The sequence below is a fragment of the Helicoverpa zea genome, chromosome 22 (genome assembly GCF_022581195.2).
Source record: "Helicoverpa zea isolate HzStark_Cry1AcR chromosome 22, ilHelZeax1.1, whole genome shotgun sequence".
Lineage (NCBI taxonomy): Eukaryota > Metazoa > Arthropoda > Insecta > Lepidoptera > Noctuidae > Helicoverpa > Helicoverpa zea.
The window spans coordinates 6,669,691-6,697,282 of NC_061473.1; the positions used below are offsets into that span (position 1 = coordinate 6,669,691).

The 27,592-nt window shown below is 37.6% G+C and overlaps 1 protein-coding gene across 1 annotated transcript in view; it reads left to right on the forward strand.

Moving 5' to 3' along the window:
* LOC124641359 (putative transcription factor SOX-15) overlaps positions 1-26,251 on the forward strand; it is a 123,309-nt gene extending 97,058 nt beyond the window's left edge. Inside the window, exon 4 of the mRNA XM_047179425.1 lies at positions 24,030-26,251. Within this exon, the coding sequence (XP_047035381.1) occupies positions 24,030-25,273 (1,244 nt within the window). The 3' untranslated portion in view covers positions 25,274-26,251. The remainder of the gene's footprint in view (positions 1-24,029) is intronic.
* The last annotated feature ends 1,341 nt before the right edge of the window (positions 26,252-27,592 follow it).

The window sequence follows — 27,592 nt, forward strand, 5'->3', positions numbered from 1 at the left end:
ACGTACTTGAGTTTTTAGTTGGTTTTAGATTAAGTAGAACTGCAAAAATAAATAAAATACAGTTTAATCAAATTCTGCTGTATGCTCACAGCTTACTATCTTACTCCTTCCCGCTTACGGGGTAAGAAGAAGCCTATGGCCTTCCTATCTAACACTGACATTTTTTTTCAAATTGGATTTTAATTCCTTAGATTTCAAACCAACAAACTCTTCAGTGTATTAGTATAGATTTTGGACAAGGAAGACGTACTAAAATATTCTATAATAAGAATAAATTACTAGACTAAAACGTTTATCCAATTTTGAAATCAAATAAAAATCATCGCGCCCATGTTTAATAGAAAACTACTGGCAATACATAAACTATTGCGCCTAACATACATAAACACGCTTGGCCAAAAGTTTACATACCACAAACAAAATATTATGATAATCTGACATGTCTAAACACATGTATTTACAAAACAACGAACAAACATATCATATGAACACACAACATTTTACACCCATTTTTTTTATTAATTGCATCTATTAATTAAACTGAGCATAACCACCCATTAGACAGCAGTAATAATACAAAAACAACCTTAAAATTATTACGTCAAAGTCGCAATTTGAGTGGTCACACATATGACTGACCAACTATAAAAATCCATATAGTTCCTCTAGCTTCAAATGATTATGAACTTTATTCCTATAATGGTAAGAATGGTTTTTAAATGTGTGGTCAGTTGTAAGGGGCGATACGCAAACAAAATTAGTGTGCTGGCGTTAAATAGTTGATATGTAGCTTATGTTAATTAGACAAGGTATTAATTGTTTGTTGAGTTATTACTTTTTTTAATTAGTTGCTTTAGTGATAATGAGACAGAACAACCAGGAGCTAGAAAAGATTCTAATAAAGATTCATTGATAAGTAGCTGTTACTCACACTCACAGTTCTGTGAAAACCACTTTTCGTAACTGGGTAAAAAGCTTATGTCCTCTTTGAAACTCTATAGAATTATTTTGCTACGAATCGATTCTGTAGTTTTGACGTGAAAGCTTAAAAAAGTCAGACAGTCATTTTTTTTTTTTTTTTTTTTTGAAAATGAAATCTTTATTTGTAAACATAGGTTTAAAAAGGTGGTTCAATGTCATTATAATATTAGTCCATCTATGTCTTGCATTGAAGCGTACAAATACATGCATTTTATGTCATCATTATTAATTTGTTATTATTAATTCAAAGTCAATATAATTAATTTGTCATTATTAATACAAAGTCAATATTATTAATTTGTTACAATAAATTTATTATGTTTGGTATCTGTCATTTAGATATTCGTTAATTGAGTAATAGCATTTTGTAACTAAGAATTCATATAAACGTTTTTTGAATAAATCTTTATTTTCGATATTTAAAATATGCTTCGGTAGTTTATTATAGATTTTGGGTGCCATACCTAACAGATTTTTACTAAGTAGAGCCTTTTTGTGGCGTGTTGTACATATCATATTTTTGCAGCGTATGCTCTTTGGGTGGCTATAAAGATGTATATTTTCTTTAACAAAGCTGGTTACTTCATATATATAAAGACATGGAAGTGTCAGTAATTTAAGTTTTTGAAAATGTGGCTTACAGCTATCGGTGCTTTGTATACCACGTCATGATATTACTAAGTATTAAATCTTATTATGTGTTTTATTTATTAGGTACTTTCTGCCCAGTTTTAAAATGGCGGACTTAACGTGTTCGGCGTTTTCTCCCAGTCTACTTTTGGGTGATCTTCTCCTATCATAAATACCGGAGGAATACTTCTTATTCTCTAATGAGTACTCGAGTCCATAACCATTATAAATCAGAAAATAACCAACAATATCGCTTTCCTGGCACCAGTAAAAGAGCTCGCACTGAGTACTCTATTAAGTAATGATTCATCTTCTTCTTCTATCATGAAGACTGGAAGAACAGATTTCTCAAATGAATACTGAAATACGTAACCTTCATGTTATAGAAACACTTCATAGTATAGAATTCCCAGCATCACTAAAAGAACTAGCTTAGATTTTACACGCGCCGCTACCCCCCGGTATCGCTAATTGTAAAACACTGTATAATTACTACAGTAAAACATAATTTTTATGGCGAAGTAGTGCAATATGCATGAGGAGCCGTTTCCCATGACGGACAATAACTGTACACAGATTGAGTTACATATTTATAAAATTGCTTTTTAGATCGCAAGGTCAGTGGACTTTGACCTGTGTCTTGATTTTCTTGAAATCATTAATGGTGGATTTCTGTAACCTATCCTCGATAAGAGATTGAATTCTAACATTAGTCCTATATGAATTAAGGCTATTAATCTCTTATCGCAAAACAAAAGATAGGAGACAAGATAGATTATAGCAATCCATATTTAAGCTACTATTTTTTAAGTGTAACTTTATGATTAAATTCTACCAAAAATGCTAACATGACATGACACATTCGAGGACATTTTTGCAAATATCCCCTTTTTACTGATTCCTAGAGCCAGAAAACTAGAGGCAACTGTTTTTCAATTTTTCAAACAAATAAACCCTTCAAGCTTTATGACATTATAAGTGAATATAGATAAGTCTAGATTCTCCCAACCGTCGACTGCAACTGCTTATCAAAGTAACAAGCTTACCAATTAAACCTAATTACCAAGAGAAGGAAGACTCCCAATAATTGTCAAAGGGCTTGCAATTAACCACGGAGGTTCAACTATGACCAGTAAACATAAGGCTGGAATGCCTCCATGCGTGAACTTCCGTATGCCCTGTACTGTTCACACGACTCCTGATAGTTCAAGGCTGGGGTCGTTTCACTTTTGATGGAGAGTAACATTTTTGGGAGGGAAAAAAAAAGTAATTTTTGGTCAAGAGGTGACATGTTGGTTTTGCTCTATCATCTAAACTAAAATCAATTGATGTTAAAAATGTGTTACAAAGGTATACATTTTAAGACAGTTTTAACCAACTTCCCAAAAAAGGTCAATTTAAATTTAAGCGCATATTTATTTCTATCTATCTAGCTATTTGGCCTCATTTTATCCGGAAAATGATTTTCCCGGGACGTTGGTGAAAACGCTCTGAACAGTTAGTACCATATATTTAATCAGTATACCTAATATATATTTTCAAATACTTCTTTAAAGTAGGTAGGTACTTTAGACGCCACATCTCAACAACAAGAAATAACAATTTTTCAACAAATGATCTCACAGCACGCGGAGAACCGAATTCATATATGTAAAAACAAAACAACTGTCAACTGGCCAGTTATTATTGTTTTTGTACAACTTCATGTAAGTGTTACACGATTTTATCAATCAAATTACATGTTAATTAAGTATCCTTATTAAAGGGAGCTGTGGTGTAAGAAATAAATTACATTTTTCATTGAAGCATTGGTATTAAATTGGTCTTATTAAAAGTTCCTCAGTACAACGCTAACTTTCGTTTGAGAATGGAAAATTTTGTATGTGGTCTAAGAAACGAAATATTAGCAGCGTTTTACCTGAAATAAAACGCATATTAAATACTTACCTTATTTGAAGCTTACTAGTTTGAGATAGGCACCTACGTGTTTTCCGCTTTTATCTCTGTCCTTTTCTACCCCATATCTTGCATCTCTCTCGCACACCGACCAGTTTCACTCCCCACCAGGCAGGAGGCGACGAGTGTTCTCGGCGGCCACAGTTCGTCATTGAGTCGAAAACACCAGGCAGAAATTAAAATGTAAGCTTCAAATAAGGTAAGTATTTAATATGCGTTTTATTTCAGGTAAAACGCTGCTATTAAATTCTTGACCGTTATTTGAAGCTTACTAGTTTGAGACGTGTTTGTTATCGCCTGGTGGAAGTGGACGCCAATGTGAGCAAAAGCACAATGAAATTGTGTATGTAAATAGGTACTTAGGTACACGAGTAATCACATGTAAGTATGTGTATTGCGTCCTGGAATACTAATGTAATCAAAGTTAACTGGTACTGGTACTCAGCTACATCCTGTTAGACTGGAAGCCGACCCCAACATAGTTGGGAAAAGGGGCTCGAAGGATGAGTAATAAAAATTAAAAGAGAGATGCAAGAACAAAAGCAAAAATTGATTTCATTTTCTAATAGTAATTAACAAAAACATTGCGATACTTCTTAATAACAATAGTAACAAAAATATAGACATTAATCAGCTGGATTAATTAAATAATCGAGATAACTTGCTACTTCTATTTAGTGGGTATCTTTCCCTTCTGTAAAAATGGGCAAATGTATTGCCTGATCGCCAATTACCCTTTGCTAATATATCGTCCCAAGGTATATTGTCAACACAGATTTTGACGCTACCGCCGAGTGGAAGCTTCCTGGGGTTGTAGTTATTCCTGCCTCTTTTAACAATGTCTTAATCCACCCGCATCATCGTTCGGGTGCCTGCCTTTGGTTGGCCTCTAACGGATATAAATAAATTTAAGGAATTAGCCGATGTCCGTCTATCTTCTAACAAGGCTTTAGTCTTTCTGACCCAATACACTGGACTTAGATTTATATTTTCCTGATTATCCATCAAACAACAACCCGACTGCCTATGACTAGAACTGTCGGTCTTAGAGCCAAAGACTGGCCATAAGATTAAATTATCTTTGTTGTTTTTGAAATTTTCTGGGTCTATTGCAAGCAAGGAAGGATCATGGACTCGCCTTTCCGAAACAAGCTAGCAAAAGAAAGAGCAGCAGTGTGCCTGGAAGTTGCAAATGGATTATTCTCGTCTACGTTTACCGCACTTAAGTAGGTTACCAATTGGTCAATATTCCAGATGGACGGCTTCCCGGGGAACAGGTTTGCTCAGCGCTATTGATTTTAAAATGTGTCCGACTAGAACGTGTGAACCTAGCTCTAGAGTGGTTTCTGCATTGCATAGTGTAGCTATAACTGACTTGTGTAATAAAATAGTATTGTATGCTAGTTTATTTACTATGTGTAAGTCCGCTAAAAATTGGGTAAGTATAGGTCCAAATAGGGATTCAAGGATTCATAGGATCCAATTTCATACTCTTCGCCCCAATTTAACCATCGACTCCAAGCTGATTGATAAGTGTTGCGTGTGGATTGAAGAAGACTTCAGTCGGAGAGACTCCTTGTCCCTCCCCCCCCCATTTCCTTGACCTTGGCAGGGGGTATCCCCATTGCTGTGTCTATCGGTTTCTGCTCGAGGTTCATCAGTGTGTAGGGTACTGCTAATGATCGGGACTTCAAATCTGCTCGCCAAAATACCTGGTGCCACCGAAGGAACTACTATGAGATTAACTCCCGTTCCTGAATTGAGATGACTGAGGACCTACGGTATAAGGTAAGGTGGCGGTAATACCCATGCTAGCGGGTAAGTCAAAACTTGAGAAAAATGCATCGTGGAACCCCGCTTTCGGGTCCTTCAGATCTAGGGGCACGTAGTACACAACTATGTGTCCCTGGGCTCGCTTCGAGGCAAATAGGTCCACTGCTGATACAAGATGCCACTCCGGTGGAGGTTTGTGTCGGGAGAGATGGTCTGCCTGACTGTTGAATAGGGCTGGTATATGATTCACGACGTGATAGATTTGATACAGCTCAAGATAACTGAATACTCTCTACGTCAAGTTCGGTAGGCTCCTTGATCGGGTGCCACCTTGATTTCTTAGATATGACACCACAGTCCCATTTCTGCATTGAAAAATGGCTGTTGATCTCTTTAGCAACTTGCCGTGATTTTCCAGTTAATACTGCAAGCATCTCTTTCAGATCGCAGTGAAAGCCTTTTTCTCTCTCGTTCCATGAACCCATTACGGGAGTTCCGTTCAGTTGTGCCCCCATCCTACATCGGAGGCGTCCGTGGTTATAAGGTGACAGGGAAGTGGCGAATGAATATCCAAGGTTTGGTGGCAGCTGACCAGCCACCACTTTAGATCTGCTAAGGTATCTGCTGGTAGGTTCAACATTGCTATACTCCATTCACCGAGCCGTGAGCCCACAATGTAACCAAAGAATGACACTTTTTCAAAATGGTGGGTATAACCCGACCGATGACAAAAACGTCACATTTTTATGTAAAATGTTCTTAGTATCTGTGGTCTTCAATTAAGTAGGGTTCTATGTATGACAGTCAAGACTTCTAGGTTCATTTTACATGTAAACGATTTACTACATATTTCATTAAAATTAAGAAAATAATTTACGGCATTTATTATACATATTTGATTTCAATTAAGTTTGAAAGATTGCATAAGTTCCACAGACATCGTTCTAAAATATCATTTCTAATGTTGTCAGTATATTACTTTCGTAGTTATTTTTATAAAATATGATCATTACTTCAATCGTGACTTATAAGAACCCTTTTTATGGTTTGTTCACCGTTTGGCTCACGGTTCCATGAATAGGGTAGGTATAGATTGCTGTTCAACACTGCATTGAGGATAGTGAGGAGAGCCCGGTAGGTAATGCAGTCTGCCGTATGGAACAACGAAAACTTGCGAAGTTTAAAGGTCCTATCAAGCTATGCAGGTCTTCTAAGTTTGTCGTGCTGTTTGTCACGTAGTGCGTTTTGTCATTATCTTGTTGATAATGCTTGCGATTTATTCACTTGCCATCCAAAAAATGGTGCAAATGATCCCAAAGTAGGCAAATATATCTTGGTGAGCCACCAGAAAATCGAGATACACAATTATAAGTAACCCTTGAGTTTTCAAAGTTTGAGCCACCCAAATTGGTCACTGTGGCGAAGGTCTTGGGTGCCGTGCTTAAGCCAAATGGTAGGCACGTAATCTGAAGCAGTCTTCTTCTGTATACTAGTCGAAGAACATATCTGTGACCTTCGGCTACCGGAAGGTAGAAGTAAGCCTGGGCGAGATCCACTTGCACAGCCATTCGTCTTTCTGAAGAAACTCTAGCACCCGAAAAACATTTATTAAACTGAAGGGTTCCGTAATTATGAACTTGTTGAGAACCTTGAGATTGAGTATTGGACGGTTCTTTCCGTCGCCTTTTGGGCACAAGAAACATATTGGAAAAAAAGCTGGCAGAATTTGCAGCTATCAATAGAACTTTTTGTTTTATCATTTGGGATATGACGACATCCATCTCTTTGGACTCTCTGGTCAAATCTGGCATTATCTATCAAAGGTGGCTTTTGGCCAATGGTATGCGATACCCAGTTATTATTTTTAACAAGAAAGGCGGAGCTCCCATTTCTTTCCATTGGTCTTGATATAATGTTAGGCAACCCGCCTGGAAAGTCATAACTTACGTGCCTTGTTGGACGCATCAAAGTCCGCCTGCGGTCCTGGACGCTTTCTGTTTCCTCTGTTGGACATGGTTCCTATTGTAATTTACTCGTGATATCCCAAGGGAGCTTTTAGAGTTTTGCGTCACACGCCATTCAGCGTGAGTGTGATTACCATTTCCCTTCGAGGGAAGGTTATAATGGCGACTCTTCGAAAGTCGATCCAAAAAGCCACCCTGCGAGGGTAGATTGCAATGATGGTACGACCCGCAACATGCATGATTGGTACCCTGCGAGGGTCCGTGATAATGAGCCGACCCCTGCGGGGGATGGCTAGTATACTTACTGGTCCCTGCTTTGTAATGATGCTGCTACTCGCAACATGCAAGATTGGTACCCTGCGCGGGTCCGTGATAATGAACCGACCCCTGCGGGGGGTGGCTAGTATACTTACTGGTCCCTGCTTTGTAATGATGCTGCGACTCGCAAAATGCAAGATTGGTACCCTGCGCGGGTCCGTGATAATGAACCGACCCCTGCGGGGGGTGGCTAGTATACTTACTGGCAGTCCTAGGCGGAGCGTACCAAGTCTTTCAAGGCCGAAAACCATCACACGCCGTGATAATGAGCCGACCCATACGGGGGGTGGCTAACAGACTTACTGGCAGTCCGAGGGGAGCGTACCAAGTCTTTCAAGGCCGAAAACCATCACACGCCGTGATAATGAGCCGACCCCCATGGGGGGTGGCTAACAGACTTACTGGCAGTCCGAGGGGAGCGTACCAAGTCTTTCAAGGCCGAAAACCATCACACGCCGTGATAATGAGCCGACCCCCATGGGGGGTGGCTAACAGACTTACTGGCAGTCCGAGGGGAGCGTACCAAGTCTTTCAAGGCCGAAAAGCTTTCTTGACACCACCAGCCCTCTTCAAGTGCGGTAGTGACCAGTCCGAACTAAGGAGATGCTGGTTGGACCGCACCTCACACCATTCTTTTTTGTCAAAAAGTTGAACGCCTTGCAGGATTGAACTAGGGCCACAGGTGCCTTAGGAACTTCGGGCTTGCTTTCTTTTCCATAGTCACGTGCACGGGCTGTGGTAGCTTTATTATTTACCGCATCCGTATTTGCTTTATAAGTCACTCATTCTGAAAACAATTTACTGAAAAAAAAAAAGTACACGGAAGAAACTCGTGACAAAAAAGGGGTAGATGTACAAAATATTAACACTTGATTTCGCAAAATCGAATATCGAACGGTAAAACCGTTAACAAATTGTATAAAATATTATAAACTCACCTGTGTTCTGCGAGAGCACTGAGTTTATTTTTCAACGAAATACTACAGCGGTTGGTTAGACCAACCTTCTCGGGCGGAAAACAAGACGCCAATGACGAACTGTGGCCGCCGAGAACACTCGTCGCCTCCTGCCTGGTGGGGAGTGAAACTGGTCGGTGTGCGAGAGAGATGCAAGATATGGGGTAGAAAAGGACAGAGATAAAAGCGGAAAACACGTAGGTGCCTATCTCAAACTAGTAAGCTTCAAATAACGGTCAAGAATTTAATAGCTAATATTTCGTTTCTTAGACCACATTTGGCTTTTTGAAAATTAAATTAAAATACTAGCAGATATACAGGGAGAACCACTTCCCTCAACCGGATAAAAAGAGGCTCTAATCTATCTGTGTTACAACATGTTTTTTGAATTGGTTCAATATATTTGGCGTGTAAGTCAAAACGTTAGAGTTACTTTCGTCAGCAATATTCGGCAAAGTAACAAATTAAGTTTTTAAGTGTGTAATTTTATGAGAGTTTTAAGAGACATTTTTTTGTTTTTTTTGTTTTGTGTATTTTCTACAATTATAAACCTGCCATTTCCATCATCCTATCAACATACAAAAGATTTAAAACTAAAAAAAAAAACTTCTTAACCGTACACTTACACGATTGACTGGCTATGTGTTATACCTAGAAGAGTATTATTTTTCGTAAGAGGCGGCTGCGCGCGCGCCGACCCGCAACGAAACTTCCTGTTGGGTGCTATGACCCCGAAGAAATGGTCTATACGAAGCGAACTTTGCCTTTTTATACGTGGCATTTTTTTTTTCATTTTTTTTTCGTTTTAATGGCGTTAGCACAGGAAATTGATTGGACGTATTTTTGGGGACAATCGAAGGTTGTTTCATGGTTGAGGAGGTTTTCCTTGAGTTTGGGGCGAGCTTAATTTTTAGGATGGCCTTGAATATATATAGTTTTTTTTTGGAATGAGGGTCCTATTTTGTAGGTGTACAATTAGGATTTTTTAAAAGTATAATTTCAAATATGTAGTTGTATAATCATAATTGATCTGTAATATTCCTTGTTTTGCTATTTTATCGATATCAAAGCCTAATAACAGCAAAGTTAACACCATTTTTCTTGTAATCTACAACACTTCACCTCCTTCGAACAAGGTCCGCAACATAAAACGCACACATGCACAAGAAGTCACGCACACACACAAAAACCTCTTACATTACACATTGTGATTAAGAAAGTTGACCCGCTAGCAATTTTCCCATACCTCCCCTACTTACGTCGAAAGCATGAATCGATTAACCGATCCGTCATAATCGGATCCAATCGATTTTTTGTATCTCGATAATTGGCCCGTAGTATAGCTTCCGTGTGTCTCGATTTTTTATCGATTATGAAATAATTGTTTGTAATAATGATAGTTCGTTGAATCGCTTAATTGCGGGTCAGCGGTGATTTAATAGCGTTAATTATGTTTGTTTAAGTCAACATGCTCTCGTTTTATGGGTGAAGAGTTTTGCAGAATTTGCCTTTTACACGCTAAGATGCCAGTCATTGTAACATCCTATATTTAATTAATTTTTTTAAAGCAAATGTGTATTATGAACACAATTTCCTATGAGATCTTTACATGGCTTATAAGAGATCGAATGTATAGAATTAAGAACTAATTAATATAGTAAAGAGGAAACATATGTTTGTTTGTACCCTGAAGGCTCCGAAACTGCAGAACTGATTTGAAAAATTCATTCACTGTTAGGAAGCTACATTATCCCCGAAAAACAAATTAACATAGGCTATATTTTATCCGGGTACGGCAAGAAGTTCTTCCTGTTTTGATAGAACTAGTTTTAATAGTTAAGATGTTGACTCCAAGTTTACTTCTATAAATACCAATATTATTCTCCAAGTCTGACAAAGTCGATCAGTATATTTTGACGTCATTCACACACCCTGCTACGTTTAAGCAGGAATTGAACCGTGGATGAAATATACATCCACCTTCCATGTACACTAATTTACTTTACGCGTAGTTAGTCCAACGAAAACTTTATGTTAAGAGCTTTTCTTAATAATATGCAAAAGGATATTTTATTTATTTACTTTATTTGCGGATGAAAAAGGAAAAATATAATTTATTGCCATATTTAAAAATGATTCAGATTATTTATATTACAAGATAAATGACTCCGCTTTTTAACACTGTGTGTAAACATGCTCATTATAAAGCGATAAATAAAATTATCGTCCTTTCATGACACGCCGTTGAATGCGTGAGATCTCCTTACGTTACACTTATTTTAAAACCCATAAATATTCCCCGTTTATCGTTGTACACAACAAATAAACAACCTCTTTGGTGATTAAAAAAGTTTATAGTTCCTACGTACATTAGGCATAATAACAGCAATCAATGTCTCCATTTATTATTAAAAAAGAAAACATTGTCACACGTTCGCGCCAACTCGTAATTTCATATTTCGAACACCCACATCGAACCAAATGTGCCTGCCTCCTCGCCACACGTATAATTAGGAGAAATGATCACGGACTTTATGCACGACAGGCGTCGAAAGGGCAGGACTGCGACCCGCAAATATATGACCGATTTTTCTTATACCACTATATAATAAATGTGCACATAAAACTCTCGTCCGTATTTAATAATAATGTCCCTTAATAGAATGCTCTTTATTATGAAATATCGCCGTGAAATATTTTCGCGTTTGAGCGATGAATGAATCAGAGTTCATTCAGTCCAATAATCATTTTGATGGTATAGAATCATAACTTAATATTGATATTCAATTATTCTTAGAAATGTCGACCACACGCAATCGAGACGAAATCGAACGATTTATCGATTTAAAACAAAACGGTTCCAAATTTGAAACCGGCGAGGTCTCCTCTCTAATTCTCTTTCCCCGCCTATAATTGACACCGACGCGCCATTGTTTTTCTCTCTCTCACTCGTTACTCTTATATATAGATGTCTCTTTCTGTATTGGATGTCACGTGCGGTCGTCAGTGCAGTGACTATTTTGACAATTATGTCATTTGGGCCGTCACGGGCGTGTCATTTGGGCGACGAACGATTGTGGCCCCTGTAATTTCGTGTGGAATGGTGGAATTCTTGGGGTCGTTGACTTGAAGTTTATAATATGATGTATGGGAACATCTGGCTGTGAGAAATGACGTGAAGGGATGACTCGATGGCTTGTCGCTTTAATTGATGGAATTAACTTCAAAATTAGAGATAAACAAAAGATTTTGGGAACAGATTATATTGCGCCCTTTTTTTCCTTCTTCTTTTAATTTTAGTGACCTCAAGATACGTAGTTAAGCACAAAGTATGTAAAAACTTCAGTAATGAGTTGTCACTTAACATTGTTAACCCTGTATCTAAGAGTCTGTAACATTATTGTTCATACCAAATTCCATTCAAAGACATATGATACAGATAAATCTCATCATCCTCCGAGCCTTTTTCCCAACCATGTTGAGGTCGGCTTCAAGATAAATGCAGATAAATCTATGCTTCATATTAAGAAGTTAAAGTTTCTGTCCGTTAGAACGCGCTAATCTCAGGAACTATTGAGCCGATTTGTAAAATTCGTTCATTATCGAGAAAACTATAGGCTATCGGCTACCTACATCCCCACACGCCCAAAGTACTTCCACTGTACACCACTGGTAGAAGCTAGTAACAAAAAAAAACATACCGGCCGAATTGAGAACCTCCTCCTTTTTGGGAAGTCGGTTAAAAATAATACAAATAAATGCAACTACTCCTAAAAATCAAAAACACAAATACAAAATCTAAAATCCAAAACAAATCTATTGCCAAGTACCGTCCGTCGTGGTGTGGAACAATTTCCCGGCTGTTGGAAATTCAGCATCGTTGTGAAGTTGTAGCGGATCGTGACCAACCAGCTGTCTCCATGCATTATATATGAGCTGGAAGTGCGGCGTCAAAATATTGTTGTAGGTACAGTTTTATAGGAAACAGTAGGAACTTTCAAAGTCAAAGTCATTTATTTCATTTAGGCCTTTACAAGCACGTAATAACGTCAAAAATATAACTAAGTTTGATTCTAGTTGCCTTTCTTGAAGTATATAAGTAATTTTATAGGACAACTGGGGGCTTTCTTTAACTCACTTTAGTTTAATTTGTGAATTTATTTGTTAGAATATTTTGTTGAATATTGTCATCATTGTTCAATTTACTTTTTATGTTTAGTTTAGTTTGTAAATGTATTTCTTATCCGTAACTTTTCCCGATTGGTCACAATTTATTATTGTATTAAAAGGAAATTGTGTTGAATCTCCTATAAAACTTTTCTTTGTCTTCCAACATCCAGCCACCTAGAACCCTGGTTTATTTGCATTACACAATGAAATTAGTAAATAGATATATGAACTTTTATTTACGCAAAAACAATATATATATGTAACCAGTACATGAAGTATGAATGTGGATGGATAAAGACACAGATGTAGACCAAATATTAGGGTGAAGGTAGATTCCCCAAAATAATACATCAAAGGGAATGGGTAACCTAGTGTATAGCGGAGTAATATGAAAATTAAGAGAGAAGCGTAAGTTTGTGAGTATTTGTTTTACAGCTGAACGAATTCCGATGAAACTTGGCAGTAATAAGCTTATGCAACAGAATGGCATATCGTCTAATTCACTGATGCCGAAAGTACTTCTCCCTAGAAAAAGGGTAAACCTATTGAAAATTAACAAAAACTCCCTGATTCCCAAATTCTCCCAATAAAGGCAATATAAAAGCTTTATTAACCGCACAACTACAGTTTAGCGGCTACCGTTAGCGTCGCCCATCACATGCTAATGTTCACCCGACGTGCGCCTGCGCCGGCTTTGTGTTACCGACCAGACGATATGAGTTATGGAATATCAAGCAGATATCAGCTTAGCCAATATGATAATACTTGTAGTATTGACACTTAGATACTCCATATAGAAGGGTTCTTGTAGAAAAATTGAATTTTGTTGTGAAAAGATTTGGGAGATAAGGTTGAAGGTAGAATTGACAAATAAAAGACATCAACGCGTTCGTTGTGTTTCGTAGTTTTGTGTTTTAGATGTCTGCTATATGTTTTTTTAAGAATTGGTTAGAGTTTGGGCTGATAACTTATAATATTAGTTCTGTGGTAAAGATAGTTCATGTAACAGTCTAATAGATAAGTTCAATAGCAAAAAGAAACTCGGCAATTCAGGTTTCTGATCAAACATCTTAAATTCGAAACTGCAATTTTTTTCGCAACGTCTAATCAATCTTCAATCAATGATTCGTAACACTAAATTATTCGGTATATCCGTAAAAATCACTTCCACAAAACCACATTTGTAACCAATCTATCACCCCAACATTCCGTAACAAAAATTCCATTAAAAGAAATCGATAAAAGAAAAAAAATAACCAAATAGGTTTTGTCTATGCATAAGCACTCACACGTGTCACTTCCTGCCGCGGAGACGCGCGGTTCGGCGAACAACGCGCGTCATCGGGCGGCTTGTCGCGACATTCATAGTAATAACTATAAGAGTTGGCGCAAACATGTGCGAGGGGGTGGGTTTCCATTGTTGGAGATTTAATAAAATATATAAAGGTTGAAAAACGTTGGGTGTTAGCTTTTTAACCGACTTTCCAAAGGAGGAAGTTACAAATATAAGTTTGGTCGTTGATATCTCATTCGTCGTTTTATAATCGACTTAAAAAAATATTTTAGTTACAAGGGAAAAAAGCGAGTTTAAAATATTATACCCGCATTATGTATGTCTTGATAATAAAACGAAATTGTTTTTTTTTTATTTTTAGGTATACAAACTACAGTTTTATTCTGCCAAGAACAACGTTTTCCTATTATTATTTCTTTTAATACCTAACGAGGCTATATTAAAAAAAAAACCTTAATAGGACATTAACACTCATTAAAACTGGAGACGAAAATACAACATTTTCAAACTAGAGATGAAAAAACAACAAAGAAAAACGCCAATCCTTATCACATACTCCATTATTGCCAATTCTACTCCGTCATCACTAACTACCTGATAAAACCGTATCGTCCAACAACGGACACGCACGGCGGCGCGTGCGGGCGACGTGACCGCTTGCGCACGCGGCGCGCATACCCGCGCGGTAATGAGCACGTGCGTGTGAGCGCGCCCTTACTTCACCTTCACTGTATAGTAGTGCTGTACTGTGTATCATGTCATATCGTTTTTGGAATTATGGTGACGATGAGCTAAGTCAAAATCGCTGTAATCAATCGAGAATTATGGACGGAGTAACAGCCTCATATAATATCGTTCGATGGTAAGGTTGTCGATGGGTGATCTACTATGGGATCCACTAAAAGCTACTTGTGTCATAACAAGTGTTCGTGTTTAGGAAGGCACGTTAAACTGTGGTTCCTGAGAGCTAAGTCAAAATCTCGTGAATCAGCCGATCACAAAGTTAGCGACGCTTGGCGCAGTCGGTTCATAGATGAGAGAGAAGCTACTATGAGATTTTACAATATCTACTATGCTATAACAAATTCTTTATGTTTTGGGAAGACACGTTTAGTTGTGTATCCTTGCTGTCATTTGAACTTCTTCGACAGTCGTTACAGGTAGTGAGAAGGCAGAAAGTCTGAGAACCAACATTACGGGGTTGCCCGGGTAGCTAAGTTGAGGAGATCAGATGGGCAGTCACTTCATGTAAAACACTGGTACTCAGATGCATCCGATTAAGCTGCAATATGGTTGGGATATTGGCTGATGATATAGAATTGTTTTTGCTTCAATAATACGCTTGGTTTGTCGATGCAACATATTTACAACATCTATTTCTCTTCAGCGTATGCTGAATAATGAATAAGGGGGTAAGATTTACCCCCTTATTTCTAATATCATCATTCGTCCATTAATTTTCTCGGTGGATTTTCTCCACGATGTAAATAGTGCAAATAAGCTCTGTAATAAAATATTCCCATCTAAAACTGCAAGCTATTCCTTGATATGGTATTTTTTTCGATGAATTTGATCAATATTTACAGGACCGCTGGTTATAGTGATCCTGGTTTTGAATATAAAACTGAGGTACCTGCGTTAGTTTTGAAACAGCCATCCGGATGACTTGGCCAAGTCAAGTTTTTAACGAACTAAAAAAACAGTAGGCCACCTCGCCTGATTACCTTGTCGATCACCCGCACCAAGCAACGGAAACTAATCCAATAGAGCAGCCTTAAACAATCACTTCATTTTATGCTTTTTCTTGTAATCCAAAAAAACAACTACGACTCGGCACGCGCGGGCTCGCCGTCAGCGTACGCGCACCGCATCTTAAGCTGCCAGAACGAGACAGCACTATACCTACGTCACGCGAGCAAGCGAGACAGTTATATGATTAATGAGTACGACCCGTAACCAAGAAATGCAGTCAAATTAGAAGAAATAAATATTGGAGTTGATGCTTTAAAAATAAAAATATGTGGTTTTATATTAAAATTGTTTAATATATTATAATGTTATAACAATGTTTCTTTAGTACACAATTGTCGTGTGTTTGCCGATTATTATTGCAGTCAGGATTCTGATATAAACAGGAAGCTTGAAAAATATATTCCTTATAGGTTTCATAGATGTGCCTGTACTAAGAATTCTGTTCTAGCATAATGCTGAGCAATAAATGTACTTTATGAGAACATTAAAAAAGTTTTGCGAATCGAATGAGCATTTAAAAAAGGTGTTCCTAATTCGAAATTGATAAACTCATTTGTTTGTGACCAAAAAGGTCGTTAGTAAAAAGTTGTCGTCGAATTCTCTTTTAGCCACAATAAAAAAAAAACGAAATGAAATAAAACTTCCATAGGTTTGACACAAAAAAAGCAAATACCCCAGCATTCCTCCATAAGAATTCTAGAAAGTGTTGGTTTTACGTTTTACGTGCAAATCATAGCTTTTCCATACATAAAATAGATTATAAAATTGGTCGAAGAGGCGTTGTCGATGCGTTCGGGACCGACGCACAATGCATCGCCGACGGGCAGAGTTTACTGTGAGATACTAAAGTTTATTACGCACTGAAACATGAACATCTTATGCTTATATGCGTTGGTTCGCGTCAATGGTCAAAGGTATGAACTGAGAGCGGGTAACGGGCGGTAAGATGACAAAAGTTTAAGATAAACTATTGTATGTTCTGAAATTTTGAGCGCAGGACATGCTGAAAGTACATTTCAGCAAGCATGTACCAATTCTTAGTAAATAGCTTCTGTCTGCTGCTGAATTGGAATTCTCCCTGAACAGCAACATTTTTATTTATTTTTAGGCTTTGTACACTCACTCACATTATTGCTCGATATTGGTCTTTTAGAAAATCTTAATACTTTTTTTTCTTGTATCACATTGGATCAGAAATATAGTAACTGATGAAACCATTTAAGAGTACGTAGGTCCTATACAAGAGTACCTACAATATTATTTCCTTAACCAACTTAACCCTCCAGCGCTCACATCTTAACCCTCAAAGGCTTTCGTTTCCGCCAACATAGCTCGGCCGAATAAACCGTCGCTTTATGCATTTCGGCAGCTTTGCTGTTTTATTTCTCGGCCTTTCTCAGAAGTGGACGAAAAAATACCTTTTGCAGACACTACGGAGACGTGGTCTTGTAAGCTTCTGTAGAATACCAGTGACATTTGTGTTGGTTCCCCTTTGAGTTATGCCGAACAGCGCTGAAATAATATGTCGTTGACAATTATTGTTGGTAAAGGTTCGTTTGAAAAAGGAATGTGTGGTTTAATGGCAGCGCGTGCCTGACAGCTATAAGTTGTCTCTGGTTAAGATTTGTTGAATTGTGGAACCTTAACATGGCATAGACAAAAATGGAGACAAGAGACCTTCATAACATCTTTCTTCTTTAAATTATTTACACAAACTTAAATATACATTTTCAGATTTTGATTCTCATTTTCCAATATTTAAAGCACCTTCTAATTACCTTCCAGCTTACAAAACAAACGAATTACACTCAATAAAATAAAAAAAAAATCCACAATCAACAATCGTATGAAACCAACAGTACTTTACCCCGAACAGAACATCCATATGATTTAAATTCAAGCAATAATTTCAACATGACCCTGTACGATCCGAAATAAAAGTCTACACGCGACAATAAAACGAACCGGCCACTGTCCCAAGACTATGAGACAAGACTTAAAAAAAAACGACAAAATTGACCACGCACTTGGAATCGAAATGCAAAAAAAAAATATTTTGCTAAAACGAGACGGGCGTATTGAAAATGCGTGTAACAGAAAGGGAGGGTTGATATAAATTTAGAATGCATCGCATGCTCTTCGACATCCGTCGACGCAAAAAATCGGTGCTGCCATCTATCGGTTGTTTGTGACACTAACCGCCGTTCCAATATTATATCCATGTGTTGTCTTCCTTACTAGAGATAGTTTTTTGACATTAGGCCCATACATGACGCTGGATGCAGGTCGCCTCCAACACGTATCTGTGGAGATCTAAGGGGGAGGCCTATGTTCAGAAGTGGACGCCCTATGGCTGAGATGGTGATGATGATGAGGCCCATACAATTAATGTCATATTCCTATCTCCGGTAGACAAAAGAACAGATAGATAGAATATTGGAAGAGGCCGTTAAAGTTCAACGATTGATTGGGGGCATTCGGCTTTGGGTCGCAAGTTTTGGCAGTTCCTGGTTTTGAATATAAAACTTGACATTGCAAAATCTTAAGTGCCTGTTTGGGTATTCCGAACACAGCGTTGTGAAATAATTTATTATCTTCTTCCAATGAACTTTGGAACGAAAATTTTTACTGAGTGTTTCCCTTGAAGTTAAAGTACGTGTTACAAGTAAATATATTTCTCCTTATTTTCACAAACTATAATATGGATCATTCACATTTTAGACTCTTAACTCAAAGTTGTCTAGGCTACAAAAAGAATCGTAAAAACCCATCCCACCATTTTTAAAAGTTATCAAATTAAATTAACCTTGTCTAAATCAGTAGCTACCATACCAACCAGTTACCCAGAAGCATAGACTTAGAAAAAAAAATGATAACGCCATAATGATCCAATCGATCATGCTTGTTATGACGCGGTGGTCCACTCTTGCGCAGGTCATTAATTAGATCGCCGTCTTATACGCCTAATAGCCCGGTCAAAATAGACATTTGAAATAACAAAAATTCCCACAGAGCTGATTTTTGGTGCAGAGCTAGATTTGATCATTATAAATAAAATACTAAAAGTCCCCATCGATCCCATGTGTGCGTCAAAAGTTATTCGAGGTCAAATGTCAAAATTTTTGTTTTTTTGTGTTTTTTTTCGAAAACGGTAAGTTTTATCAAAAAAATACATCAGACCAAAATTGTAGATTATAAAATTTTCTACAAAAATGACATTAACAGTTTTCTCCTAAATGTTACCATTCCTGAGATATCGCGCTTCAAAGTATACTCCATACATGACATGCACACATTTCCACGCCACCTGTGAGGTAGTGTACTCTGCGCGTTTTTTTATCGTGGTTTCCCCTGTAGGCCTACTCCACCAGCTGTCATGACAATTTTAGGATAGTTTAAGGAAATAATTGCCGTCAAGTTCTAATATGATGTCATTATTGATATTAACTATTGGGTTAACTATTATTGTGATTGTTTTAGATTTATCAGATTCATACAAAAACTCGTGGTGGCCTAGTGGGTAAAGAACCAACCTCTCAAGTATGAGTGGGTTCGATTCCAGGTCAGACAAGTACCAATGCAACTTTTCTAAGTTTGTATGTACTTTCTAAGCATATCTTGGACACCTATTACTGTGTTTCTGATGGCACGTTAAACTGTAGGTTCTGGCTGTCATTGAACATCCTTGGCAGTCGTTATGGGTAGTCAGAAGCCAGTAAGTCTGACACCAGTCTAACCAAGGGGTATTGGGTTGCCCGGGTAACTGGGTTAAGGGGGTCAGATAGGGCAGTCGCTCCTTGTAAAGCACTGGTACTTAGCTACATCCGGTTAAACTGGAAGCCGACCCCAACATAGTTGGGAAAAGGGCTCGGAGGATGATTTCATACTACAATCATTTTTGCAATTGCAAAAAATAATGAAAAATGGAGTTTTTCTGGAGCAGGTGGGAGTAAAGTTTTAATAGGGTCCAGATATTATGAATCAATTTCCAACTCCAGTCTTCTGGATAAAAATGGAAATGTCGAAGGAAAATTAGCGTGCGATAATTTTCTACAACTTTAAAAGCGGATTGTCGCGACTTCAGCGGTTTAGTGATGCAGAACCATGCCTTAGGACTGCAGTACGCTGATATTTAGGATTTAAAAGTGGGCAATCTAGCCTTAGCGACAAGCCACGTGAAGGTAATTCAAAACCCGATATGACCCATGATAGTATCGAGGCTATGCGGCAGTTAATTGTCGCAGACCAACATGTAACATACCGTGACATGGATCCGTGAGCATTACGATTGTTTTACATTCCCCAAAATTAAGGAGTCTCCGTAGTAAACGTTTCAGCACACCTGAAAAAGCTGTAGACTCATACAAATCGGCCTATTAGACTACCCCCACTTAAGAATGGAATAAATATTTCAAGAACTGGGTTTAATGCATGCAAAAGTGCATTAAATATCGCGGAGAATTCTTAGAAAAACAATAAATGGTATTAACCTATTAGATTGTCTATACTTATTTCAAACGACACAACTTAAAGGCAGCCGTCGTATATACGTGGCTTATATGTGCATATCATGTGTAGTGTGACTCTTTGAAGCGCGATATCTCAGGAATGGTAAGATTTAGGAGAAAACTGTTAATGCCATTTTTGTAGAAAATTTAAAGATCTACAACTTTGATCTGATGTCTTTTTTTGATAAAACTTACCGTTTTCGAAAAAAAATCAAAAAACCTAAAATTTTGACATTTAACCTCGAATAACTGTTGACGCACACTTGGGATCGATGGGGACTTTTAGTATTTTATTCATAATTATCAAATCTAGCTGTCCACCAAAAATCAGCTTTGTGGGAATTTTTGTTATTTGACCACTACGTCTATGTCTATTTTGACCGGGCTATAATGATACGTTTATATTAATGAATGATCTATTTTATTTCATAATTTAATATTAATATTAGTTTGGGAGGATGTGATGTTAAGAGTTTCGTTCGTTTATTTTGAATAGTAATTTTTTTATTGATTATGATGAGTTTCGACATTTGAAACACAAACATGCAGACAATGATATGTTGTGTCAAAACTTTTACTATCTTTCAATAAAACCTTTTTCTAAATACATCGATGCAGAAAAAAAAAACAAATGTCACTCATATTTCAAAATAAGAACGCAGATATGAAAAAGGTTTTTACCCAAACATCTTACGCAAAGTGGTGTAACCCAAAAATACAAAAAGTGTCGTCTATTTATCTATTACGTTGATTGATTCCTGTCATTCAGAGTTAGGGGGAAGGTTCTATCCTTCAAATTGTAGTTAATGGCTGCCCATTTATAACGATTGAGAGATATTTCGCTTTCTTGGGTGGTTTTCTACGAATATTACAGAAAGTTAAGATATAAATACCAAAATATTTTGGGATGTTTTTTGATGGATATGCGACATAAATCTAGTTTTTGACAAAAAAGTAATTGTGAGATAGATAAGATCACAAAGCACTGTAAGTTTGGATTTCTCTAAAACGAAAGCATAATTTTAAATTTTCCAACTAAGATTTATATAAATTAAGTTCTTAGTCGAGTGTACCCCATGTGCACCTTTTTTGTTACTATAATTAGATACAAAATTCATAACATAGTTTTGACTATGAATTTTAATTGAAAACTAAGATAAGTTAACTTTTTCTTCTTGAGGTTCAGTTCTCAATAATTCTTCAAAAGCTACATACCATCCCTCTAAAACGCCCTACTAACCTCTTTTAACCCCTAAACAGTAAAAAACCACACGTATCTTCCTAATTTCTGTTAGGTAGCTCTCGCTTAGCTTCCGAGTCGCATGCGCATGTTCGCTTTATCAACGTCAGTCTATTACTCGATAACGCGTCTCCTGTTACCAGCCTGGTGGTCTCTGGTGTACGTACTTATTAGCTAATTATATTATTATAGCGTTCTGTTAGTTATAAATATCGTTACTGTAATTTGGCAACAGCGCCACCGTTTTCAAGTTTGTAGCCGCAATTGTTGTTTTCTACGTATTTGTTTTTGTTTCAAATAAACGATTTTTATTTTTGTTTGTTATCATTAATTTAGTGATTTTCCTTGAAAAATTGCCGACCAAAATGTGAATGTGCTATAAGGCTAAACAGTTTAATTGTTAATATATACATTACTTCAATATTTCAGAGTAAGATAGTCTATTATGGAAAAAGGCTTTTCATTCGGGTGCGAGGATTAGGTGCCACTCGATGCTTTTGAAAACGCCGGGCGAAAGCCAGTTGCTTTATAACATACAATACTAAACTCTAAACACAAAGTCAAAACACCTAAGCTACCTCTTTCCTAGATCTAACCAAGTGTTTAACCAGGTGCCGCCATTCAGGTCATTACCTAACTAATAAAATGTCCGCTAAAAGCTTTATTAGATGCTACAAAGAAATATCTCTCCGCAAGCCGTAGTGAGGCGACACCACGGAATCCGGTAGTCAATGCCTTATCGACAATCTCGACAAATGACTAATAGGAAAAATGTCGCGAGCGACAGTAAATGTGTTAAAAATAATGATATAGATTTTGTTTTATGTGTGTAGGACGTGAATTATGTGGTTAATAATAAAATGTTTTAAGAAATTTATGTGGTATCGCGTGATACTGGGAGCTGGGTAGATGTAGTATGTTTCGGCTTGTCAATTTTTGCAATATATTTGGTATATTAATCATTGACACGACAGCATATTGACTGCTTGTTCTGCTATTGAATTACATTGAAATTAATTATACTTTATATGGCATGTCTATCTACGCTCAGAAGGATTCTAGCATACGTTAACTAAGCAGAAGTTTACATAATAAAAATACTATTTATTTTCTGTTCCAATAATTGATTCAAAATCATTTTCATTCATAAAGTAAACAAAAAGCCATAATGTGCGCAGACGATAACAAAAATAATTTTATATGTAAATCGAACATACGGGTTTGCCAAAGAATTAATAAAAAGACACACCCTACCGCTGACAAGTGCTCTTAATCTCCACAATACTGCATCATTAATTATCGATAGAAAAAACATCGATAAGTTATTTATCGATTAATCGTATAATGGAGTAAGACCTGCACTACAGGAAGCCTGTTCCCGTCATTTGTCTTGATGGCATTTGACATCACTCAACCGAGTAGTTGGTACCTGATGGACGGACTTTTTTTAAAGTTGCTCAATTATTTTGTTTTTATCAAATATTCTGCTTTTACTAAATTAAAAGGAATTCGGAAGAAGCAAAAAATGATTTGTCAAAAGATATATTACAGTAGTCCATAAAACGTAATGTCATAACCCCGAACATTAATCATTGGAATCGCACAAAAATGCTAAACCACATAAAAATAATACATTCATATTCTTCATTCCATTCCATTAAAAGGTAAAAAAGCAAACTCCTATTTAAATTCTCGGTTGATAAATTACCATTTTTTATATCGACACGGCGCATCACTAAGAGTGAAGTTGTTTGTTTTGCCGGTAGCAAGTAGTGTCGCCTTGATAAATATCCTTAAAGATTGTTCGGACTCCTCGATAATTTCTCTCGGAACCTCACACTTTAACCAACAAACCAATTCTTACTCTATCAACTAAAAAATAAAGCATACAATTGTGTAACAGCTCCACAATTCTTCGACCAAGATATATGATGTTATTTATGATACCCTCATAGTACGTGTTTTATAGTTATTTGATAAAACACTATCGTGATTATTTAGCTTGACTCTGTGACTGGCTGAATCTATTTTGTTTATTTAACATGCCACTAATATTATTCTTGGATGTTATCTCCATATTATACGAAAGGTAATACTAATAAACATTGAGTCTAATGTTACAGCTGTCTCGCTATGATAAATGGCAAATAAATTAAATATTATTACAAAAAATATGGTAACATATTACTACAAAGATGTTATCCTCGTGTCCCGGGTGCCCGCGAGCGAACATTTGAAAACGCCATAAAATATTTGCAAAGACCCGCAACAAACTTGGATGCACAGTTTTGCAGAAAAACAGTGACAAGTTTTCACGCTAAACGCATAAACCTCTCTGTTACACGGCGGATAAAAAGTATCGTAAATAATATCGTAATATCACCACGACAAGACATGGCACGTCAATTTTCTCCGCTCAGTAAAAACGTGTAGCAACATTGTAGCCGCCAAGCACAATCGACTCATTTTACTTTTTTTATTTTTCAGGTAAAAAGTGGCGTTCGCTGACTCCGCAAGACAGGCGGCCGTTCGTGGAGGAAGCGGAGCGGCTGCGGGTCATCCACATGACGGAGCACCCCAATTACAAGTACCGGCCGCGGCGGCGGAAGCAGAACAAGACGCGGCCCAACCAGCCAAGCCAGGGAGCCAGCGCGCCTCCCGCCGCCGCCGCGCTCGGCTCGCCCTACGCCGCCGGCACCGACTCGCCCGACGCGCGCTTCAGCCACAACCCCGGCGCCGGCTTCTCGCCTTACCGCACCTCGCCCCTCGCCTCCGATTTCCAAAATAACCAACAATTCAACGGACACGTTCAGACTCCGGAATCCTCTCCCGCGAGGTCTCCTGAACCTCAGGGACGAAGGAGCGCCCCTGCTGAAGCTCCTCTGCCTACACCTGACGCATCTCCTGTAGAAAATGAAAAGGAAAACTTCCAGTATGAAGAGAGGAGGCGAGCGATCAACGCCTCCTCGATGTCAGACTCGTACTCACCATACAAAACTTATAGGACGCCAGGATCGTTCTCGCCGGCGCCCGTCGCCGCCATGGGCATGGCTAACGGGATGTACGTCATGTGCACGCAGAGGACTCTGACTGAGCAACCACCGCTGGTAACAGGGACGTTCTTCCCGCCCGTTGCCACCTCGCAGGACCAACAAGCTCTCGGCACTTCCACGCCAAGAGTCTCCAACGCCCCCAGTGGCCCGATGCCCACGGAATATACTATTCAATATCATCCTTTCGAGCAATACGAACAGATGTATAAAACTGAGGACTCGTACGTGTCTCATTATCCTGACCAGCCTAAAACCGAGTACGACACGGGTGGCAGTTACTTCTCTGAGGAACCGCCGTCGAACCAGCAGCAAGAAGGAGAACAAAACTTCATGAACCAACGCTCGGAGATCAGGACGGGCTCGCCCGAGTCTGACGTGGATGCTCGGGAGTTTGATAAATACTTGGACTACGGGGCTGAGGGGCCGATGGAGCAGCATCAGCAGCAGCAACAGTACCGGTATGAGCAGCAGCAGAACTACAGGCCTCCGTACTGCCCGGACCAGGCGCCTGGTCCTGACTACTGCCCCGAGAGGATGTATGCCTCTCCTTACGCGTCCGTGATCGCGGGAGCACCGCCCGCTAACTACGCGCCCAGCGCCGCCGGGTCTGACGTCAGACCCGAGGACGAGTTCAGCGTCATCCTGGCCGGGGTGCGGCAGACTTGCTACAGCAATTGACTAGACAGGACTGATACGGGGTAGCAAATGGACTCTTCCTAAACTATAGCCCAAAGAGTTGACTCCCTTCCAAATGTTACGGATTCTACGATGACAAAGTTTCTACTGCGGATATAGTGATATTGTTAGAAATTGTTCTACTAAAATAAGACACAAAATGTATGTTTTACATTAGACATTGACATAAATTATACCGCGACGACAAAGTGATGTAACTCAGATTTAAATATATTTTTAACTAGCTCGCGACTTAGCGCTTTTTGTAATTTGTGTAAAACTTTTCAATTATTTATTACCCTGTGAATAAATTAAAAAGGAGAGTAACATATTTTAAGTGAATTTATACGATTTTAGGACAATAAAAAATGTTATGATTAATTATAAAAGCGATACGGCTTGTACTCACGTGTTATGTTCCAAATTGTTTCTGCCTTGACTTGTATTAAGAGAAGTTAGCGGCAGTAATGTGTCTCAGCGACTGTTATCTAGTAAGTCGAAACTATATAAAATAAATAATTATAATGTTAATATGAATTGGTGCTATGTGAAGAGGTCCTAAAATATTTTTTGTACGTCCAAATCCGTATACCATAGAGGTAGCGAATAATTGCGATTCCTATGTAAAAGATTATTTATTTGTAACTATTTTTGTATATTTCGTAGATAAAAACTAAAACGAGCGTCGAATTAAATGAAATATAGTTCTTCCAATAAGTCTGTAGATATATAATTTAAGTCCTATTTTTATATCGTTTTAAAATTATAGAACTACTGTTTTTCTGTATAAACTGTTAGAATATTTTTAATAAAGAAATATCTCATAGGTTATAATTATTTGTACTAAAACTATAACTAGTTAAATTGTTTTTAGTTTACTGCAATTCTTTAGTTTAGTAATGAAACACTCGCACTGCGAAACTAAGTTCTTCCTAATTGTAAGAAAATTTATAAGGAACAATAAAATTTTATTCATATGCATATTCAGACTAATTATTTACCACAAACCTAAAATCAGGCATTTCTTACCGTACCGTACCCGAGCAACCAAATAAATAGTTTATAAATATACATACAAAATACAAACTGAAACTTCTTGACACAAAATACCACACAACTTGACAAATACACAGATACCCGCACACGAACATTCGAAAAAGCATCTCATATTTATTTTATCGCACCGATAGCCATCAATTCAAATTAATGACACATTTAATAATACATTACCTTACACTTGCCAAATGCTAAACACAACAAGAACAAAGCGAGACCAATATAAGTCCAAATAAAATTAAAATTACTAAATAATTTGCGCTGGCAGGGGTGTGCCTGCGCGGCCCGCGGGCCTCGCGCCCCTGTAATTACCACGCGGGCCGCGGGATCACGCCCCTGCAACAACCACGGTCTTTGATGTATTGACGTTTTTGAGAAACGCAGATATAAGTACAGAATTGAAGATTTTTGGTACGTGCCGTATGAGTATTTCTGGGAACTTTAGGGAGGCATAATTGAGATATTTTTCATTGCAGACTGTTTTTATATGTAAATATTTTTTGTGTCTTATCTGATGTTAAAATCTGGGAATATACAGTTTTGCGAGCAAAATGTAATAACAGAAATATTTTATTCAATTTAAATACACACTAACCGACACATTATAGGTACTTGAATGAAAACCTAACAATTGGAAGAAAAATCAACGTCCTGCGACATCAACCGGAGATTCAAGATATTTAGGAGCTTCACGATCACAACAGACACCATTTAAGTATAAGGAAGTATCTAAAATGGTAAGACTGAAATGTTGAAAATAAAATAGAAAAGAAATACAATAATCGTAAAAAAATTAAGCCTTAACTAGGTTCAAACATACGTTAGTGAAGGATAGAAGAGAAACAACAAAACAAAAAGATATAGAAAATAATACAAAAAAAAAATAAGAAACATCTCACAGATTATCTCCACAGTATGATACCAATGATTTTCATTAGTAAACAGTTTTTATAAAATCCTAGTTTCAGAGTTACGTCCAGTTTACCAACTGGCGTGTTTTGGCGCGAGGCTGTTATAATACGTGATAATTAAGTTTTTATTCGCTCTTTTACATTTTAATCCTCGGGGACATCTCCGTCCAGAATATCTGATATTCTTTTAATTTATTTGTTTAATTAATACATATCATAAGTTTTTTCAGTTATAAAAACGTTAAAAATCAAATGACAGTTTTTTTAAGCACCGATTTATATCTTTTTTTTACAATAGGAAAAAAGCCTATGTTACAAGCTCCACCCTCCCAATTTCTGATTTGACAGAACAAAA